Genomic DNA, 20,525 nt, shown 5'->3' with positions numbered 1-20,525 from the left:
ATTCTTGGGGGGAGGGGGTCTCCCGGAGTCCGCCATCTGCGCATCTGTTCTCGGAACCGGGGGTGGGGGAAGAGATGTTGAAGGGTAATGTCATTGCCGAACTAGCGCGGGGGTTAATTGTTGATCTATTTTTTCCAACACAATTTAACATTCGTCTCCTTTTCTCCAAGGGAAAGGTAGGGAGGGCCAACAGCCGCCATCTTTTAGGGAGAAGGGGGGGAGGGGAAAAGCGACAATTGTAAATAAACTCCCGGGGGGGAGGGACGGTGGCCGAAACGCGGCAAAATACTTTTGTGAGGCCTGGAGGGCGACGACCGTTAGGCGCGTGCCTAGGATTTTCCCCGCCCCTCCCATCGCTGCGCGCGCGCCCCAGCTCCTCGTTCAGCCAAGGCAGCGACATTATGCGCGTGCGCGCGGAATAACGGCCGCTGGCGGAGAGGGGAGGGGGGGACTCGGTAGAGGGAGGGGGGAGCCGCCCCATCCCCCGCGTGCCCACCACCTGCACCATCCTAGGCCAATCAGCTCCTGTCTTGAGGGTCTCGCGCTAACGGAGGCCGGGGCAGCTGGGCGCCTCCCCTCCCCCCTCCTGCCCGTGTCCCTCTCTCTTCCCCCTCCCCCCTGGACTCGCGCGCCCGCGCTCGCGCTTGCCCGCGACTCCGTGTGTGTGTCCTCGCGCCCCCCTCCCGCCCGCTCGCCCGCCCTCCCCGCGCGCAGTGTGTGCTCCGCTCCCCCCCCCCCCATCCTCCTCCCATCCCTCCCGCCCCGCGCGCCTCCCGCCCGCCCTCCTCCTCCCTCTGGTCCCCCCTCCCCCCACCTCCTCCTCCCGCCCCGGGGTGAGCGCGAGCTGCCTCCCTCCCTCCCTCCGCCATGGATCCAGGCAACTGGAGCAGCTTCATCTTCCAGGTAACAACCCCCCTCCCCCCACCCCCCCACGCCTTCTCCTCCCCCCCACCCCATCTCCCTCCCTACACCCCCCTCCCTCCCTTCCGTTCCACCCCCCCCTCCGCGCGCCCGGTGCGCGCGCAGCTGCCCCCCTCCTCCTCTCCCTCCCTCCCTCCCCGAGGCGCAGAGAGGGAGCGCGCGCGGCGGGGGCAGAGGCTTCTCCCTCGCGCTCCCCCCTCCCCCCACCCACCCCGGGGATTCCAACCGCCGCAGCGTACCGGGCGCCCAGCCCGCCGCCTCGCGCCGCTTCCCGCGTCGTCTCGCCCTCCATTCCCGCTCCCTTCCCGGGTCCTGCCCCTCGGCCCCGCCCCCCCCCTCGGCTCCTGCACCAGCTCCTGCTCCCCACCTGAGGGGACTTTTTCCCCCTCCCGCCTAGGGGGCGTTGCCTCTCTCCGCCTCAGCCTTCCGAGCGGGTGGGGTGGCAGTTGGTCCTCTCGCCTTCTGGGAGGGGATGTGGATGTGACTGTCCCCCAGCCCCCACTGCCCGGCGCGCTCCCTCAACAATGAGGGGAGGCGGCCTCCCCAGGTCAAAAACGATTGTTCTCTTGCAGTGAGGAGAGTGGTGTGCCACTGAGGGGGGTCGGGGGGCTGACCCCACAACCCCGGGCTTCTGGCCACCACCACCCGGCTTTCGCTGGCTTGCTTATCCCTTCTTCCGGAGCATACTGCCCTTTTGGCCACTTTGGAGGCAATTTACGGGGCCATCTCCCCCCCAAGGGGATCTGACCTTTCCCCCCCAATTAAGGGGACGGGCACTTTGATGAGGATTACTCTCTTTTTTCCAGTTTTATTGTTTATATGACACTTTTAATCCAGGGAGCTCAAGAACCTGTTTTAAGGGGTCGTTACCCCAAGTACTCTCTCCCTCTCTTCCTAAGACCCTACTGGCTGGAGGCCATGTTTCCTGTTTTCCCCTGCACCCTCCTGGCCCCCCCATTCCCTGTACTGGGACTGGATTCCAGGGGGGTTGGCAATCTAATGAACTCTTTTCCCCCACCTCAGGGTCACGCCCAGAATCCCCTGCAGGTTGGGGCTGAGCTTCAGTCCCGGTTCTTTGCATCCCAGGGCTGCAACCAGAGTCCATTCCAGGTGAGTACTCGAGTACCAGGTGGAGGTTGGGGGACGAGGGGGTACACAGGATAGTGGGTTCTGGGAAATCGAGGAGGAGCGGGATGCTTATGTCCCACACGTTCTTTCCACTCCCTTCTTTCCCTCTCAGGCTGCCCCAGCCCCCCCACCGACTCCTCAGGCCCCATCTGCTGAGCCCCTCCAGGTTGACCTCCTCCCTGTCCTCGCTGCAGCCCAGGAATCTGCTGCTGCTGTGGCGGCAGCAGCCGCGGCTGCAGCTGCAGCCGCCGCCGCCCCCCCAGCTACTGCCACAGCTTCCACAGTGGACACAGCAGCCCTGAAACAACCCCCTGCGCCACCTCCACCACCCCCTCCAACCTCTGCACCAGCTCCTGAAGCTGCACCTCCAGCTACAATTGCTGCTGCTACTGCCACAGCTGCTGCTGCCCCAACCTCCACAGCTGTTGTTGCTCCTGTAGCTACTGCTTTGGAGAAGAAATCAAAGAGCAAAGGGCCATACATCTGTGCCCTCTGTGCCAAGGAGTTTAAGAACGGCTATAATCTTCGACGGCATGAAGCCATCCACACGGGTGCCAAGGCTGGGCGGGCTGGCCCAGGTGCTATGAGGATGCCCACCATGGTGCCCCTGAGCCTCCTGAGCGTGCCAGCGACACTGGGCGGAGCTGGTGGGGGTGGGGGTGAAGGGGGAGCTGGGGGTGGAGGGGCTGGAGTTGGTGGAGGCGGCGTGGTGACTACCACAGCCTCTGGGAAGCGGATCCGGAAGAACCATGCTTGTGAGATGTGCGGAAAGGCCTTCCGGGATGTCTACCACCTGAACCGGCACAAGCTGTCACACTCTGATGAGAAGCCGTACCAGTGCCCTGTCTGTCAGCAGCGCTTCAAGCGCAAGGACCGCATGAGCTACCATGTGCGCTCACATGACGGCGCTGTGCACAAGCCCTACAACTGCTCCCACTGTGGCAAGAGCTTTTCCCGGTGTGCACAGGGATGGGCCACCCATGGGAGGGGAGAAAGGGAGGGAGGAGATGCCCATCAGGCAAAGGTAGCTTCCAAGGATATGGGGGAGGAGAGAAGGTAGTTTCAAGGCAGTTAAGGACAAAAGGGAGAGGCCTCACCTAAAAGAGACCTCAAGAAAAACAAAAAGGGATGACCTTACAGTGGGAAGAAGTTTTGCATGAGGGGAGGGACTTGCTGGGTAAATAGTTGCTGGACTTCAAAAAAAGAATGCACTCTAAGGGGAAGAAACATAGTACAGAGTAGGGGAAGTAGGATCACCCCCACTTTTGAGGCCAAAGGCCTAACCCCTTCCCCTAACAAATTCCCCCAGGCCAGACCACCTCAACAGCCACGTCAGACAGGTGCACTCAACAGAACGGCCCTTCAAATGTGCGGTATGGAGACCTTGATGTACTGCTACTTTTTTCATTATTTAAACCAAACCCCTTTTTACCTATCCAGACAGCCTCTCAGATCTCATTCTCTCAGAATTCTTATTTCTATTTGGCTTTTAATTCAATTCTTATTCCTTCTTAAAGGACTAATCTCTTCTTTCCTATTTGCCTATGGTTCTAAGATCCCATACTCCACATTTCTGGGGCTTTGACTTTTATCCGCCCCGTCCCCAGTATTCATCCCTTAACATCTCAACAGCCTCTTAACTTCTCCTCTGACTTCTCCACTGCAGACATGTGAAGCAGCATTTGCTACCAAGGACCGACTCCGAGCACATACGGTGCGGCATGAAGAGAAGGTGCCATGCCATGTATGTGGCAAGATGCTGAGCGCAGCCTACATCTCCGACCACATGAAGGTGCACAGCCAGGGACCTCACCACGTCTGCGAGCTCTGCAACAAAGGTATGGAATGAAGGGACTGAAAGGGACTATGGGAAAAAATAGCAAAAGGGCCCATTGCACTGTTGAATTCCATAATAAAAATATAGATCAGCAAGACTAGGTAGAAGGGAAACATACAGTTCAAAGGATTAGTTAGTTTCCCCTTTGATAAAAAGAATACAGTTGCATCTAGGGAGAGACACAATAGATTATTAAAAGATCTAAAGTTTACAGAACTACGTTTATGTTATAAGGGAGAAAACATGGCTTATTGCTGAGAAATGGTGCTCCCATCTTCTAAGTCTTAGTGAAGAAAAGGTGGGTGGGATGTAGTTGCCTCTGGAAAAGAAGTAGCCAAGTAGAACAAACTTCATGGGAAATTGGGAACTGGTTTCCCTCAGTCTTGAGAAACCAAGGATGCAACCGCTTCTGCAAAGGGAAACAATCCACTGAGAACAAGTTGACTGGATATAATAGGCCCAATAGGGTTTGGGGAAGAACATGCAACAAATAGCATTTGTGGAAAGACATACCAGGCAGAGAATACTAAACCCTCTGGTTTAGTAACTGTAATTGTAATGAGAGGTGGGTGATGGAAGACCTGCATCTGAGATAATGCAGGCAACTCTACTTTTGAGTAGAACAAGCTTCCTTTAAATGGAGTAAGTTTCTTTGTAATTGGGAACCAAATCCTTAGGTTTTGGGGGGTTGGGGGACACAGCCGTCTCTGGGGAAGGATACATTCACTTAGAAGAAATGCCCTGAGTAACTAGGAATCCTGCCATTTCTGGAGAGGGTTTTGCAAGTTGGGAAGAGTTCTATGGGTCCTGGGGAAAGAGATCACAGCTATCTCTGGGAAGGAATATCTACTGAGCAGACAAAAGTTCTGAGTTTGGGGAATGAAAAGATAATCCCACCTCTGGGCAGAAGGGCAGAAGACCATTACCTAGAAAGCCATTCCCCAGGTTGTTGGGCATAGCTGACCTGACTTATATTGGAGAAGCGAGTCCCCAACCTAGGAGAACATCCCCGTCTCCGGGGTCTCCATTTAGCTGACCCCTGTCCCTGTCCCCATCCCGGTCACCCCGTAGGCTTCACCACGGCGGCATACCTGCGCGTCCATGCGGTGAAGGACCACGGGCTCCAGGCCCCCCGGCCCGACCGGCTCCTGTGCAAGCTCTGCAGTGTGCACTGCAAGACCCCTACCCAGCTGGCTGGCCACATGCAGACCCACCTCGGGGGGGCCGCACCCCCTGTCCCTGGAGACGCCCCCCAGCCACAGCCGCCACCGCCGCAGCCCACCTGCTGAGGGGAACCCCTGCACCCACCAGGCAAGGCGAGGCGCACGGCTGGTGGGGCATGGGAGGTGAGGGGTGGAAGGGGATCCCAGGGGTACTTAGTTTAGGGAGGCCCAGAGGGGCAGGATAGGTCACTAGGAAATGTAGGCTAGGGAGGATACTTGGGCTAGGGAGGGTCTTTGAGGAGAACTTTTGAAGTGTCTCCAAGGTAAAGAATACAGGCTAAAAAGTGAAAACCCAAACCTCTGGAGAGGGAGCAGGAAATGTGCAACGGCTGTGTCCCAGGGGAGGGAATGGTAGAAGAAACAGCTTCTCAGGCAGAGAGAGGAAGCGGTTATGAGGGACAAAGATTTGGCCACAGGTTCCACACTGATAACTCTGTCTCTCTTTCCTCCCCAACTCTCCCCCTCCCTACTTGCTGCAGGTACAGGTGAGGTCTGTCCTATGGCAGCAGCAGCATCGGCAGCAGCGGCGGCGGCAGCAGCAGCAGCAGTTGCAGCAGCTACCCCCACAGCTGTGGGCTCCCTTTCTGGGGCAGAGGGTGTCCCCGTGAGCTCTCAGCCACTTCCCTCACAGCCCTGGTGAGCCCTGAGGTGGGGGTTGGGGTATAGAGGAAAGGCCTCAGTCTCCTCTCTCCTCTCCCACCCCCTTCCCACCAACTCAGTTCCTTCCCTCACCAACCAAGGAGCCACCAGAAGGAAGGAGTGAAGAAATGTTTTCTTAGGGGAATTCGCTAGATTTTAAACATTTGTTTCTCTTCTCTCTCCCCTCCCTATATGAACCCCATTGTTCCTCTGGTGATTTGGGGGCCCCCTAGACTGATTTCAGGGGTGACAGAGGACATACCAGCTGTCTCATTGCCCTCTCTTCTCCATAGCCCTTCCCATGTTCCCCTAGGGATTCAAGAACGTTTCTTCCCTAAAGGTCCTCTTCCTTCCCACCTTTCCAATCCCCTATTTACCTACTGTCTGCTGCCCATCCCTGGGGAGTTGGTGCTGTTTAAATGGGGGGGGGAGGGGAGGGCAGGGATTTAAGAGTGTGGAGGAAAAGAGAAGGAAAATGAAAGATTCTGTCCTGGGTGTGGGGAGAAGAGAGATTTGAAAAGAAAGAGGTTAAGGTGAGGAACAAACAGTAAAGGACTTAGTCACAAGTGGGGGTTTGTTTGGGGTCCTTGGCCCTAATCTTCTTCCTCTAGAATGTAACATAATGAAGACTGGGCGATTAAGGGGATAAAACATTTTGGGGAGAAGGCAGAGTAAGAGGCAGGACCTTGGGGAGGGGAGTAGGGTAAGTAAAGGACAGAATGAGAGGATAGTTTTTTGGGGGGTGCCAGAAAATAAAGGTGCTTCCCAGGGGGGGAATGCAGCAGCAGTATTTCCCCATTCCCTCTCATCTCAACTGTAGTTCTGTCCTTTTTTTTTTTTTTTTTTTTTTTATCCCTTTTTCCCCCTCCTCTCCCCAACAGAAATTGTGGCCCTAGCCATGACATCGTGTTCCTGTGTCCCCTGCATGTTCCCCACCCTTCACCCCCTCCTTTGCGGACCCCATTACAATAAATTTTAAACAAAAACAAAAACTTGATTCTGTCTGTTTGTCTCTTACCCCACTACCCTTTCAATCACACACAGATACATACACCTGGAGTGTGACCTGGAGTCACAGGCACAGTCCCCATAAAAGGACTTTTTGCTGGCTTCCACCCACAGGACCCCAGAGTCTATTTCTTTCCTTTCTCTGGGCCCTGATCTCAGGCTCCTGTCCTCCTCAGTGGAGGGCACCAGTGGCTGCAGCCCAGATGCAGGGTGGAGCAGGGAGGATCCCGAGTCTGGCTAGCAGGCTCTGGGGGCAATCCCTGCCCACGAGCAGCTAATCCCTATTGGAGGCTTCTGCTAGACACTGGCGGGCCAGCCGCTCTGCTTCGGGCAGCGCCAGCTCCCCCCAGCATCCCTGCCAGAGGGCCTATCTTGGGACCCCACAGTCAAATACCTGCAAAGTCATGTCATCGATGCAAGCTGGAACAGTGGCAGGGCTGGGGAAAGCCTGAGCGCCCCAGGACCGGGGGTGGGTGGGGCCAGTGAAGAAGGCAAGTTGCAGTCGGCCCCTACTGACACCCAATTCCTGCCTTGATCTACCCTGAGGCTCACCAGCCTCCCCGGGGGTGCTCCTCCACAGCCCCTTTACCTGCGCCTCACCTCCCAAGACCTTCCTTTCCATGTCCTGAGCACTCTCGGACCCTTCTCTCCCTGCCCTTTTGGGCTGCCCCTGGTCCACCTGGGGTGAGGGGTGGGGGCGGGGCCCTCTCTCCTTGCGATCCCCCATGAGTCCCTTCCCTCTCCCACCACCCTGACCCTCATCCCGCAGCCTAGCCGATCCCCCCTCTCTGGACACGGCCCCGGCTCCTCTCCCCTTCCCCCCATGCCAGCCTCTCCCGCCTGGTCTCACACCCCGCACCGCAGCCCTTCAAGCCGAGGGAGAGGGGGGGGAGGGGAAGTTCGGTGACCGTTGGGCAGGGGGGGGAGGGGAAAGGGGGCGCGAGGGCCTGGGGGGGTCGCTGGGTGAGGAGGGGGGGGGCGAAGCAATCTCCTGGTTGCCAGGGTAACTTGGGGCCCCAGCGCGCGAGGCTCCCCCGGGTCCGGGATGGGAGGGGAGGCGATAGAGTGCAGGGGGGCGGGGGCGGCGCGCACAAGGCGGGGTGGAAGGAAGGAGGGGGAGCCGCTGCCTCGCTCGCTCTCTAGCTCGCTGCCTCGCTCGCTTGCTCCCCGGCTGCTGCAGCGGCGGCGGCAAGAGCAGCCCCCGGGGCTCTGGGAAAAGAAGAGCAGGTGAGCGGAGGGTGTTGTAGGGAAGGGCCCGGGGGTCCGATGGGGCAAGAGTGGAAGAGATTCACTCTATGAATGTGGGGTGCATGGACAAATGGAGCTTCCGCGCAAGAATGCGGGGTCCCTGCGGGGGGGAGGGGGGAGAAGGGACCTAGGTTCTGGTTGGTGACTTGGGGGGAAAGGGTCCTCGGGAAACCAAGGTGCTATGGTAATGTACAGGCATGGGGGATCTGAGGGGAAAGGGGAAGGTGGCGCTCCCTTGGGAGAAGGGATTGGAGAGAAATAAGGGATTCCCCCTTCCCTAGGGGAGGGGGCTCTTGTACACACGCAGTAAAAAAATAAAATAAAATAAACACCAGTCTGAGCTGGAGTGAAGTCGGGGAGGAAAAAGGGATGAGAGAGTTACCAAAGGAGAGAGATTGGAACCAGCTGGAGGGGGAATGGAGGAAAAGAGAGCGCAGGGCATCTCTCCTGGCATCTGCCTGGCAGCGGGTTCCTCAACGTGCCTGCGAGAGACCGGATTTGGTAGGCAAGGCGGTGGTGACTGCCTGTCTGCCTGCCTGCTTATGCCAGTCAGCGGCTGGGTCTGTCCATGCGTGTCTGCGTCTCTGTCCACGGCTGAGTTTCTCTGGATGACACATGGGAGGGGGCCTTGAAGAAAGTGGGTGTGGGTGGGAGCCAAAGGGAGGCCAGCTTTCTGCTCCTTGTACCCAAAGGCTCAGCCCGGGTCCTTCCAGCCCAGCTCTCACTTTCTGAGAATCCCACAGGCAGCGCCACCTCCTCACCTTAAACCCCACGGCCACCCCCACTCACTGCTGCCCCGTGGGGAAGGAAGGGGTCTCAGCCCAAGGCTGCTAGCCTGCCCTCAAGCTCGGAGGGAAACGCACGGAGCTCCTGGGGTCGGTCCTTCCCCCTGAGGCTGCCGACATTTGGCCACTACCTTGCCCCTCTTCAGGCAGAGTTAACTATTCAGATCCTGCTGAGGCTGCTGGGCTCCGTGTTCTACACTTTCTCTTCCCCAGATCCAGCTGTGTCTCCTCTTATTCCAGGATCTCCTGTTGCTGTTCTCTCCCCTCCCCACCCCCCCACTGTCCTATCCCTCCTTTCTCCCATCTCAAGATGGCATCCAGTGGCTCTGAAGGGACAGAGATGAAGGGGGATGAGGAGGGTACCTCAGCCCAAGGCGAAGGGCCTGGAACCACCACTCCTGGAGCACAGACTACCTGTCCCCAGACTCCAGCTGGGGCCCAGGACATCACAGAAACCCCCCAAATGGTTCCAGATTCCATCAGACCATCAGCTGGTAGCCCAGAAGTGGGGACCTCCCCTGAACAGGCAACAAAAACTTCAGAGGCACCAGAAGGGACCCCAAACCCAGTCAAGAATACAGACTCCATACCAGACCCAGGAAGTTCATTAGCAGAACAGACCCCTGGAGTAGACTCCCACCCTCCAACAACACCAGAAACCCACAAAGAGTCTGTGTCAGCCCCAGAAGGGAGCAAAGAGCCACCCCAAGAAGACAGCAAAGAGCCACCCCAAGAAGGGAGCAAAGAGTCTGCCCCAATCCTAGAAGTCAACAAAGAACCTTCAGAGGCACCACAGGGGGCCAAGCAGGAACCAGTCTCTGACCTCAGGCCAGCCTCCCAGCCAACATCTCCTGTCCAAAAGGCAACACCTGAGGACCTAACGGGGGACCTGATAGAGAAACAAGAGAATGGGGCGGTAATGCCCATGAAGGCTGGAGAGGAGGACAAAGGCACAAGTCCTCAGCCCCACTCCCCTCCACCACCCAAAGGCCCTCCAGCCAATGGGGCACCCCCAAAGGTCCTCCAGCAATTGGTAGATGAGGAGAGGGGAGTTGGGGGGCATGGTGCAAAGCCTGGCTCCCCCAGAGGCAGTCTGAGCCGCCACCCCAGCTCCCTGCTGGGGGGGCCGGGAGTGGAGGGGGGTGAAGGGACCCCAAAGCCACGTGACTACATCATCATCGCCATCCTATCCTGCTTCTGCCCCATGTGGCCAGTCAACATTGTGGCCTTTGCTTATGCCATCATGGTGAGTGCTTGTAAATCCTTACCTTTCCTTTACACTAGCTCCCTTATACTTCAGGTGAAGTGCTCTCCAAGTGCCTGATGCAGAAAACCCTGGGGAGCAGGGGATGGGAATTGGGGTAAGGGGGTTTGTTTCTGGGCCACCTCCTCATGGATCCTGAGAACCACATCTCCAAAAAAGTCCTGGGCCTCTCCCTTTAGATTTCTGTCCTTTTATTCCTCTCCTTTGATTTCATCTTTCCCTGGTTCTTTCTCCAAGAGCCTCTACTTCCCAGGGAGGGGAAAGGGGAAGAAAACATTTTTGACCTCATATTGATCATTTGTTTTCCTTTTCTCCTTCTTTTTTCCTCTTCTCTATACATCATGAACTGACATTCTGACTGACTTCACACTGGTTACCTGACCCTCACCGTGATCCCCAATGTTGTTGGCGACAGTCTCGGAACAGTCTGCAGCAGGGTGATGTGGATGGAGCTCATCGCTTGGGACGGGTGGCCAAGCTATTGAGTATCGTAGCATTGGTGGGCGGGATCCTCATCATCATTGCCTCCTGTGTCATCAACTTTGGATGTGAGTATGAACTTGAGTTGGTTGGGGAGTGGAGATGGGGATGGAGAAGAAGGTTGGGTGAGTGGTGGGTGATTATGGTAGAACCCAGAAGTTTTTAGTTAAGAGAATTGAGTGGGTGGAGAAGGACTGGGTTTCTTTGAAAGACTGTGGCTCTGTGGAAATAGAACTAGATCTGAGGAAAAGTTGAACTGGTTGTTTATGGAGGTCTAACATCACTAACTTGTACCTGCTCTCTCTATCTCTCCCACCAACATCTCCCTCTCTCTCTGCCTGTCTCTCTGTATCTGTCTGCCTGTCTTTCTTTCTGTCTCCGATTATCTGTCTTTCTCCCTCCCCACTTCAACATCGCCCCTTCCATCCCTTTCTCTCCTCTGAACAGTATTTAAATGAGAAGCTCTACCCTGTGCCCCTCGGACTTTTTCTTCTGAACTACCAGGGGTCCATCTCTTTCCTGGGGTGAGGCCTAATGACGGCCCCCACCAGCAGCCCTTGATTCTTCGGAGACCCAGGGAGCTGGAGCAGGGCCTTGTTTACAGTTCTCCTTTCCTCTCCTCTCCCTCCTCACTCCCACCTCATTCATCTCTCCTGGCCCTTCTCTGCTTACCTGCCAATCTTCCCTTTTTCCTTTTTTCTAACCTCTTGTCCACCTTTTCTTATTCCCCCCATCTTCCTTTCCATTATTCATCTTCCTTATTTTCTTCCCATATTCTCAGCCTCTCTTCCTCTTTTTCCCTGGCTTTCTCCGAATCTTTTTTCTTCTCATCTTGTCGTTCCTAGTCTCAATCTAGCCTTTTCTCTCATTTCCCTTTCCATTCCCTGCCTCCATTTCTCACCTTCCCTCTCCCCTGAGCATACTACAAAAACGAATAGACTGAGGTGGGGGCTGTGGTGGGTGACCGGACCCTGGTCCCCACCTCCAGGTGAACAGACCGAGCTTTCGGAGAGCCTGCTCTCCTCCTTCTTTCACAAGAAGGGGTTGACAGAAGCTTTGCCCAGTTCAAATTGGGAAAGGGAATGATGTTGAGACATCCTCCCGGGAATGATATGCAAAAACAAACCCCAGCCTATCTCTCTGACTGTTCAGTCTCTTCAAAGACGATTCCTGGGAGCAGACTAAATGTCTACCCTCCCAATAGCTCCCTGTGAAACCGAGTACGGGGAGAAAGCTGCATTGAGGGGCATGAGGGAAAGGGAGGGGGGTGGGCCTTAGAGAATCTCCTAATTTCGTGGGGGGGAGGGGGGCCTGGGGTGCATTGCTGTTTGGTCTGCGATGCCTGTCTTACGTACCACGCATGAGGGAATGTAACTGGGGCGGGTGGTTTCCAACCTGGGCGCGTGCTGGCCCAGGCGAATCACCCAGGCGCTGTGCCCTGGTCCGCATCCCCCTCCCCTGGCTGCCCAAAGGAGAGGATTTTAACAGTTTATTTATGTATTCGTTTATTTATAGGGGGAGGGTTGTGCCATTCACGTGCTTTGTAAGAAAAAAAAAAAAAAGCAAAAAAATCGGACCAAATGCCCAGCGACTGAGCTGGAAGCCTGGGCTTGTAAGGGGCGTGTCCTCGTGGGGTTTTTTTTAAGGGGACTAGGGCGACTTTGCCGCACGAGGCGGGGCAAGAGGGTGGGGGTGGGGGTAGGGAGCTACCCAGTCCAGTTGGTAGATTTTTCTCAAAAAAAAAAAAAAAAAAAGCGTGGGAAGAAAAACCCCACTTATCTTAAAAAAAAAAAAAACAGCAAAATTATCTGTTTATCCATTTTGTATGGAGGATGCTGCATGAATCTGAGCACCAATAAACTTGAGATTGTGCATGAGATGTTGTTCCTTCGGCTTCTTCTGTCCATCTGTTCCTCCGCTCCAGCCAAGGGCTCTTCCCTCCCGCCGCTGCCCCACTCCCCATGTATCTAAGTAATCCTAGGCACATCCCAATCCTAGAATTCAGACGGCTCCCCTGCAGCCCCCCTCTGCGTCTCAATTCCCTCATCTGCAAAATGGGTAGGAAGATGCCTGCCCTGCCTGCCTCCTAAAGTCGTGGCGAAGAAGCAGCTTTGTAAAGCCTAAAGTAATACAGAGAAGTGTACGATGACCGGTCAGCTCGGACTCCTCTCTCAGGACCCTCAAAACATCGCGTCTCTGGGAAGGGGGGAGGGGAGACGGAAGGAAGGAGTGGAGCAGGCGGCGCTGGGAGAACGAACGAGTCTACGCCAAATGTGTTTGATGCGGTGCGCACGCGCGGTCTTGGTGGCCATCTTAGTTCCTGGCAGGCGCCAGACCCTCAGGATCACAGGGCTTTTGCCTCATCTCCTGGGCCGCGCCTATTAGGGCTCGAGTTGGGGTGGGGATGAGAAAGGGGTGGGTAAGGGTGCTGCACTAGGTGCGTATCGGATCTCCTCGCGCTAAGGACAGGAATGCGGATAGATGTCGCGTGGCCGTGGGAGTTGGCCCTGAGATAGACTTCGCGGGGAACTGTGTGGATGCGCGCGCCGCGGTCGCTGGGACGGAGAGTGGGAGGGGGTGGAGCTAACGTGGGAGAAGCGCGCGCGCGCGTGGACTCTCCTCGCTCACCGGCCCATCCCCCCAGGCTTGTCAGTGTCTGATTCCCGGGGGGAAAGGGGGAGAGGCTGGAGACTGGTCTTGTCTAGGTGTGTGACCTCTCCCGAGACGGTTTCGTAAATTGGGGGTGGAGGCGTGGCTTTTTGTAAAGAACTACTTCCTCCCTATAGGCTTTGAGATCCCCAGTCCTGGGGCTGATGTTGAAGTCTTTGGAAATGGGAGTCGGGGGTGGGGGGTTGGGCCTGGAATGAGAAAAGGGGAGGGGTGCAGCAAAACCTTACGCTGCCAGTCTGGAGACCCCCCCCTTCCCGCACTTTGGGGTCGGGGATCCCTCTTGTTGACTTACCTCCCCCTGAGGGCAGACCAGTGTCCAGGTGGCCCTCGATTCCCTGAGCTGTCAGTCATTGTAGGGCTTCCTCCCCTGCAGCGTAAGGACCCTGGCCCAGGGCCATGGAGTCCGTAGCAGTGACCAATGCAGCGTTGGAGCCCGGGGAAGGGGAGGTGACGTCTGGCCTGGAGGCTTTGGCTGTGGAGGACCCCGCCGGGGCCCCTTCCCGGACTGACCCAACTCAGGAGGCAGAGGAGGAGGAAAGGGAAAGAGCCAGAGAAGAAGTCCAGGTGGAGGTGGAAGGGGAGGAGCCTGCCCTCGAAGAGGCACAGGTAGAACCAGCAGGTACATCCGAGGAGGAGGAAGAAGACGAAGAAAATGAAGGGAAAAAAGACTGGTGTGTGCCTTGCAGTGACGAAGAGCTAGAGTTACCCCAGGATGGAGAGCCCTGGATGCCACCCCCTGCTGAAATTCGAAAACTCTATGAGCTGCTGGCCAGCCATGGGACTCTGGAGCTCCAGGCGGAGATCCTACCCCGCAGACCTCCCACGCCCGAGGTCCAGAGTGAAGAGGAGAAATCCGATGAAGAGCCTGAGGCGGAGGAGGAGGAAGAGGAAAAGTGAGTGACGGCTGCCCCGTCCCGGGACCAAGGAGGAGGGCCGGGAGGGAAAGGGTCGAGGTGTGGGGGAAGGTTATGATGAGAGCACCTGCTAGGCGAGCCTCGCGCCGGGGGCAGGGTTTTACAGATGAGGAAATTGAGGCAGACGGCTGTTAGGTGACAGTTTCTCACAGCTAGGACGTTTATGTGAGGCTGGATTTTCTCTCGGAGCTTCCCAACTTCTCTAAAGTAGGACTTAGAATCCCTAGCGAAGGGGCAGGAAACCGAGGAATCTACAGAGCAAGGAGGGAATGCAGGGGCAGAGATAGACCCAGAAAGCATGTCGGGGGAAAAGCAGAGCGCCCCCCCCCCCATCCCTTCTCCGTAGGGGTGTTTAACCAAGGAAGCTGCCCACAGCGCTCTCTCTTTTGTCGGCCTCAGACCTCATGTACCCACAGAGTTTGACTTTGATGATGAGCCGATGACGCCCAAGAATTCCCTGATTGACAGAAGACGTACCCCAGGTATTGCACTGGGGAGGGGGCGCGTGGGGGGCTGAGAGGGAGGGAGCCGGCTGGGGGGGGTGTTGCGCCCCCTGCCGCGGCGGACTTGGTGTCACTGACCTCAGTTGCTCCCTCTCCGGAGCCCCGGGCGGTAGGCGGGCGGCGGGGCGCGGGGTCCTCAGGCTTCCCATCCCGTGCGCTCGTCTAGGGAGCTCGGCCCGGAGTCAGAAGCGCGAGGCCCGCCTCGATAAGGTTCTCTCCGACATGAAGCGGCACAAGAAGCTGGAAGAGCAGATCCTCAGGACGGGCCGAGATCTCTTCAGCCTAGACTCAGAAGACCCCTCGCCTTCGAGCACTCCCGTCCGACCGACCGGAGGAGGGCTCTTCTTGAGACAGAGGAAATATTGACGGACCAGGAGGCTCCCCTCCGAAGCCCCCCAGAACGCGAGCGCGCTTGGTACGAGGCCGGCTGGCTAAGGAGCTAGCGCCCAGAGGAAAGCAGTGTGGTGGAGCCGAGCGCGTTTCGCCGGTTGTGTCTTTGTAACCGCGCAGTTACGTCCTAGGTTTTTTATACCAATAGTTAGTATCTAAATAAAGACTGTGCAGCTTTGCCTCGGCACTTCCCTCTCTCTGCTCCGATTACGGCGGAGAAAGCACACGCTCGGCGGCTTTGCCGTTCCCTCCCCCTTCCCCTCCGTGGAGGTGGATAAGCCAGCCCCAGGATTCCTCGGGAGTTGGATTACTGAGACTCACGACCAAAACTTTGGCTCTTCCTCCCAGACTCCCAAAATCATGTGTATGGGAAGTGGAGCCCTTAACAGCCGGGAACCCGGCTGAGGCAGCGCCTTTCCCCGCCCCTCTCTCCGTGGGCCCTTTAAATGCTCGGGTCCCACCCCTGCCCGGTCCCGGCTGGTGCTGCCAGGAAGTCTATAAAAGCAGGCTGGGAGAAGGCGGGCGGGGGAGGCTCTGCCACTCTCAAGGCATGAAACGTCGGCAGCGCAGAACGCACCTCTTACCCGGTGACTCGGAGACCCCTTCGTAAGTGTTCCTCCGGCTCCTGCTTCAGACGGCCCTCTTCCCCCCCTACTTTCCTTAAGAGCCTGTTGGGGCTGGGCGGGGCGGGGTGGGAGGATTGACGTCTCTGTGACCCCAATCCTGGGAGTGCCCGGAAGGCCGGAGAAAAGCGTAGCAAGTAGCAGCGGGGAAGGGGCTAACCCAGGTGAGTTGCCCCCGCTCCTTCTCCCCTTCCCACCATTGGCTAATGCCCTAGCCCTCCCTGTAATGGATTCGATACCATCGCGGGGGCAGTGCTTTACTGTTCTGGAAAGGTCTCCTGAAGGAGTGGGTAAGGGGCTTTGGGGGTGCAAGGAGAAATCCCGGCCTGCCCGGTCTGTAAAAATGGCCCGCTACTGGGAGTGCCCATCGCCCCGGCCCTTGCAGTAGAAGAGCAGTCCCCTGCGGTTAAGGCCCCCGCTTAATGCTGCTCCCCTTCTCCGTCCTTGGGACTTTTGCACTTGCCTCCCTGGCACTCTATACCGACCAGACTGAGAAGGAATGCACTGTCTGCCCATCAAGCTCCTCTCGTCCCTCTCCTAGGAGGGGGTCCGCGTTTGGGGTCAGCCTCAGGGCTGATTTTAGCAGTCATCCCAACCAACTTCTTCCTCTTAAACTTGGCCCCAAATGGAGCTGACTAGGGAGATTGTCACTTCGTGCTTTTGTACGTATAACTGTATGAGTTTGTAGAGTTCAGGGTGATGTTAGGAAATCCTCTAGAATACTCCTCTGCTCTAATTTTACAGTTTCCTTTATCAATCTTTGGCCCACAATCAGGGCCCAAGGCCTCCAAGCCAAGTGTTGTCTCTGGACCCACTCTTTTCATCGGGGCTTAATCTGTGACTCATTCTGGTTTTCATATTGGATTAGATCAGAGGAAAAGCAGGAAGTGAAACCCATGGTCTGGAAATCGAAAGGGCCTTTAGAAATCATGTAACTGGAACCTCGGAGGGGCCTTAGAGATTATAACTCTCCTTTTGCAGATGAAAGAGGAAAAAATTATATTCCTGATCTTCTGACGCTTAGTCTTCACCACAATCTCAACAGGTTTCTCAAGGGTTTTTCACTGACAAATCTTAGTAGTCTGACCTATTGCCACTAAGGTGTAGTAGGTAGAAGTGGGAACTTCCTGAGTTCAAATCTGGCCTCAGATTAATAGTTATGTGAGCCTGGGTACACCTCTCAGGCTCAATTAATTGCATTTTCCTCACAGGGTAATTCTTCGTTATATAGTAACTATAAAAAGCTATTGCTAGCTGTAATAATTATTTGTTGGGTTTTTAAACGGAACTGCCTGCTCCCAGAAATAAAAGCATATTGACATAAATGCTATCAGGTGTCCCCAAATATGTAGAATGTAAGGATGAGGTAGATAGGATGTAATATCTCTCAAAGGAAAGTTATAAACAAGGTACTATTAAAAGAAGTTCATGGATCTTTCAACAAAAGTTTAATAAAACACCTGTTGTGTCCTTGTCACCGAGACAGAGGGGGAGAGAGCTGACCCAGCAAAAAAGATTAAGTTGATTGGGAGTTAAGAAACACAAAATACCTATTCTGTGCAAATACTGTGTGCTCTAGATACGATTGGGGGGAAAAGTTCTTGATCTTGAGAGATTCCTCGGGCAGGTAGCATAAAAACAACTGTACAGAGTAAATTGGAGGTAACATTAAGGAGGACTGGAAAAGACCTTGTGAAACTTTTAGGGAAGCCAGGAGACAGGTAGGAAGGATTGCATACCAGACCAATGGGAAAAGCCAGGGGAAAAGCATAAGTTCCAGAGGTGAGTGTCTTGTTCAAGGAACAGGAAAGAGGTCAGTGTCTACTGAATTTTAAAATGAGATAGAAGTGAGTAAAGAAGATTGAAAAGGTAGGAAGTAGTTTGTGAAGGTCCTTAGAAGCCAAACAGAGGAGCTCTGGAAGAAATAAAACTAGAATTGGAATAGAACCATTAGAATTGGGGGAAGGAGGTCACACTTGTACTTTAGAAAAATCATTTTGATGATTGAGTACAGGATTTACTAGAGTGGGAGGGGATGAGAAATAGTGTTATACCTCATAGTAAAAGGTAAATTAGTAAAAGGAGAGGGGAGAGAAAGATTGAGTTTAAAAAGTCTATGGGACGTATAATTCTAGATGTCCTGAGCAGATGAAAATGAGGGTATTTCAGACATTTATTTGCTATGTGACCCTAGGCTGTCTTATGATGGGCGTAAAGGGAGTATCTCTTCCTCAGCAAGATGGCGGAATAAATGGTTCCCAACAGTATAGGGGTGATTCTTAACTTAAAATAATTTGAAATTGATAGGGAAGTTTGACCTTTGGAGCAGTCTTCTGCAAAGCTAAGAAGTCCCCTGGTGGGAAAGGGAGAGTCCTGAATCCTTTCCTGATTCTGGCTTGTTTCATTAAAACACTGATGGGCGAAACCTGAAATAACTCAGAAAACAAAGGTTTGAACTTCCAAGTATATCACTTTATTAAGCAAAGCATGTCAGTTGCATACCAGATCAGAACCAGACCTCCCCAGCTTGACCCTGGACCCTAAATGGAAGGGAAATATAGTAAAAGAAAACAACAGGATATAAATTAGGATTCAAGATTAGGTAATCTGATTTTTAATTGGAAGAAAGATTAAGGGTTTTTTAAACTAGGCAGGGGAGAATGAATGGGTACAATTTCCTAAAATCAGGGAAAGAGGTTTCCCCCCTGCCCCAAGTGTCTATATTCAATCAAAGGAAAAAGGAAACAATAACTCTTGGACCGATACTGGATCAGTCTTCAGGTCTGACTGGGTTTCTGGTTAGTATAACTTGGTCCTTAGTTAAGGGTCTCTAAGCAGCACATAGAGATAGTCCAGCTTCCCAGTAATGAAGGGCTAGGTTTAAGTAATACAAAAGTAAATAGTAATGCAATAAAGTTTTTTCACAAGAAAAATTGGACTAAACCCATAAATAAATAGAAAGGGAAATGAGTCAGATCCAGACTTATCATAAGATAGTGTGGTTTATTCCATTTCCATATCCCGTGTGTCAGTTTCTTCACTTGTCAGATGTGAGGGTTGAATTCCATAGCCTCAGAAGTCCTTTCCAATAATAAATCTATGAGCCTGTGAACCTTAGCATCATAGTTTGCTATTAGATATTCCAGAAGAAGACAATATTTCAATATGAATGCACTAATGAAGTGCCATGTGAAACTCAAGGAGGACAATTGAGGTAAAATGGGGTAAAACGAAGACAATTTTCATTATCTTTGAGATGGGCATTAATGGAGGAATGGGGATTCACAGCCTAAAAGGGACAGAGAAGGCATTCTGGGCATAGGAAACTATAAGCAAAGGATTGGTAGTGAATGAGTAATGCATATTTGGGCTGCTGCCAGATAGTGAAAAGCCTTGAATAACAAGAAGGAATTTAGGCTTTACTAGTATGAAACCATTGAAGACTTTTGAACAGAGAAAGTGACCTGTGATCCTAGAGGTGGAGGGAAAAAAAACCTTAGAAGTCATCTAGTTTAACCTATTGTTTTTTGTTTTGATTTATTTTTAATACATATTGCTTTATGAACCATGTTGGGAGAAAAAAAATCAGCAAAAGGGAAAACCATGAAAAAGATTTTAAAAAACAAAAAAGAAATGAGCATAACATGTAATGATCTACATTCAATCTCCCTAGTTCTTTTTCTAGATGCAGATGGCATTTTCTGTCCAAAGTCTATTGGGATTACTTTGAATCACTGAACCCTGAAAAGAACCAAGTCTTTCAGAGTTGATCAACCATTCTTGCTGTTATTGTGTACAGTGTATTCCTGGTTCTGCTTGTTTTGCTCAGCATCAGTTCGTATAAATCTTACCAAGCTTTTCTAAAATCAGCTTGTTCATTATTTTTTATAGAACAATAATATTCCATTATCTTCATATACCACAACTTGTTCAGTCATTCCTCAATTGATGGGCATCTACTCTTTTTCCAATTCTTTGCTATCACAAAAAAGAGGTGCTACACACATTTTTACACATGTGCCTTTTCATTTCTTTATGATTTCCTTATAAATTCCCTTTTTGTACAGATGAGAAAACCGAATTCTAGAGAAGTTACGTCACATAGTAAATGAGGATTCAAGCTAACACGTTGAATCTATAAAATCTAGCCATCTTTTCATTACTCTAATCTTCCCTTCATGAACCATCAGTTGTGTCTAAGATTATTTTGGTATTAAGGATGCAGCACTCAGAAAAGAGAGAGAAAGTGGAAGGAGAAAAACCTATTAGGAGTCTTTTTTTTTTTTCTTCCCCTGTGAAGTAGTTCCTGCCCCCTCTGACCAGGTAGGGAATTCCAGGGATCAACCCCTCTCTTTTCCTCCTTGTCTCTTAGAAAGACTTCTGTCCCACTTTTGAAATGTAGCCAAAGCAATACTTGGGGAAAGTTTATGTCTCTAAATATATAAGAGAGAGCATATGAATAAATTGAGCATACAGGGGGAAAAAAGCCCTAGAAAAAAGAACAAATTAAAAATCCCTAATTAAACCTCTAAATGAAATCCTGAAAATCAAAGAAGAAATTAATAAAATGGAAAGTGAGCAAATAAATAAAGTGCAACTACTTTTGTGGGGGAAATGGTTAATTTGATCTTTTTAATTGTATTTTGTTTTGGTTTTTGCTGAGGCAATTGGGATTAAGTGACTTGCCCAGGATCACACAGCCAGGAACTATTAAGTGTCTGAGGTCCTCTTGACTTAAGAGCTGGTGCTCTATCGCTGTATCTAATTTTATTTTTAAAAATTTAAAAAGGAATGACAGGAAAAAATAATGATGAATGTTGGAGGGGATGCAGGAAAACGGGGACACTGATGGAGTTGTGAACGAATCCAACCATTCTGGAGAACAATCTGGA

The 20,525-nt window shown here is 53.1% G+C and overlaps 4 protein-coding genes and 1 long non-coding RNA gene across 12 annotated transcripts in view; 4 read left to right on the top strand and 1 right to left on the bottom strand.

Annotated features, from left to right (window-relative positions):
* The first annotated feature begins 92 nt into the window (after positions 1-92).
* MAZ (MYC associated zinc finger protein) lies at positions 93-6,740 on the top strand. Of its 5 annotated transcripts, XM_051989331.1 has the most exons (7): positions 93-903; positions 1,945-2,031; positions 2,162-3,006; positions 3,359-3,422; positions 3,716-3,887; positions 4,958-5,197; positions 5,589-5,686. In XM_051989331.1, the coding sequence occupies exons 1-6, from the start codon at positions 868-870 to the stop codon at positions 5,173-5,175; spliced, it is 1,422 nt and encodes a 473-aa protein (XP_051845291.1). In that variant the 5' UTR covers positions 93-867; the 3' UTR covers positions 5,176-5,197; positions 5,589-5,686. The 5 variants fall into 5 exon arrangements, with proteins under 5 accessions (XP_051845291.1, XP_051845299.1, XP_051845282.1 ...); XM_051989339.1 differs by lacking the exon at positions 4,958-5,197 and having other exon boundaries at positions 5,589-6,740; XM_051989322.1 differs by lacking the exons at positions 93-903; positions 4,958-5,197 and adding an exon at positions 6,630-6,740 and having other exon boundaries at positions 1,475-2,031; positions 5,589-5,745.
* A 965-nt stretch (positions 6,741-7,705) lies between these two features.
* On the top strand, positions 7,706-12,410 carry PRRT2 (proline rich transmembrane protein 2). Of its 3 annotated transcripts, XM_051989353.1 has the most exons (4): positions 7,709-7,983; positions 9,030-10,035; positions 10,469-10,601; positions 10,981-12,410. In XM_051989353.1, exons 1-4 carry the CDS (start codon positions 7,802-7,804, stop codon positions 10,989-10,991), a joined length of 1,332 nt encoding a protein of 443 aa, XP_051845313.1. In that variant the 5' UTR covers positions 7,709-7,801; the 3' UTR covers positions 10,992-12,410. The 3 variants fall into 3 exon arrangements, with proteins under 3 accessions (XP_051845304.1, XP_051845313.1, XP_051845322.1); XM_051989344.1 differs by having other exon boundaries at positions 7,706-7,983; positions 10,469-12,410; XM_051989362.1 differs by having other exon boundaries at positions 7,886-7,983; positions 9,100-10,035; positions 10,469-12,410.
* On the bottom strand, positions 12,022-13,587 carry LOC127556354 (uncharacterized). The gene is made up of 2 exons (XR_007952441.1): positions 13,496-13,587; positions 12,022-12,911 (listed from the first exon to the last, which is right to left on the bottom strand). It is a non-coding gene; the product is annotated as an uncharacterized LOC127556354 (long non-coding RNA).
* PAGR1 (PAXIP1 associated glutamate rich protein 1) lies at positions 12,905-15,197 on the top strand. The gene is made up of 4 exons (XM_051989389.1): positions 12,905-13,238; positions 13,577-14,096; positions 14,517-14,599; positions 14,787-15,197. The coding sequence occupies exons 2-4, from the start codon at positions 13,600-13,602 to the stop codon at positions 14,984-14,986; spliced, it is 780 nt and encodes a 259-aa protein (XP_051845349.1). The 5' UTR covers positions 12,905-13,238; positions 13,577-13,599; the 3' UTR covers positions 14,987-15,197.
* A 91-nt stretch (positions 15,198-15,288) lies between these two features.
* Positions 15,289-20,525, top strand: part of MVP (major vault protein) — a 32,622-nt gene continuing 27,385 nt past the window's right edge. Inside the window, exon 1 of one of the 2 annotated variants that reach the window (XM_051989269.1) lies at positions 15,289-15,616. In XM_051989269.1, coding sequence (XP_051845229.1) covers positions 15,561-15,616 — 56 coding nt within the window. In that variant the 5' untranslated portion in view covers positions 15,289-15,560. Of the gene's footprint in view, positions 15,617-15,714; positions 15,798-20,525 lie in introns of those variants that run through there. The other variant, XM_051989278.1, reaches the window with a different exon arrangement.

Source organism: Antechinus flavipes, chromosome 1, assembly GCF_016432865.1.
Source record: "Antechinus flavipes isolate AdamAnt ecotype Samford, QLD, Australia chromosome 1, AdamAnt_v2, whole genome shotgun sequence".
Classification (NCBI taxonomy): domain Eukaryota; kingdom Metazoa; phylum Chordata; class Mammalia; order Dasyuromorphia; family Dasyuridae; genus Antechinus; species Antechinus flavipes.
This window is presented reverse-complemented; position numbering and strand designations above follow the sequence as displayed.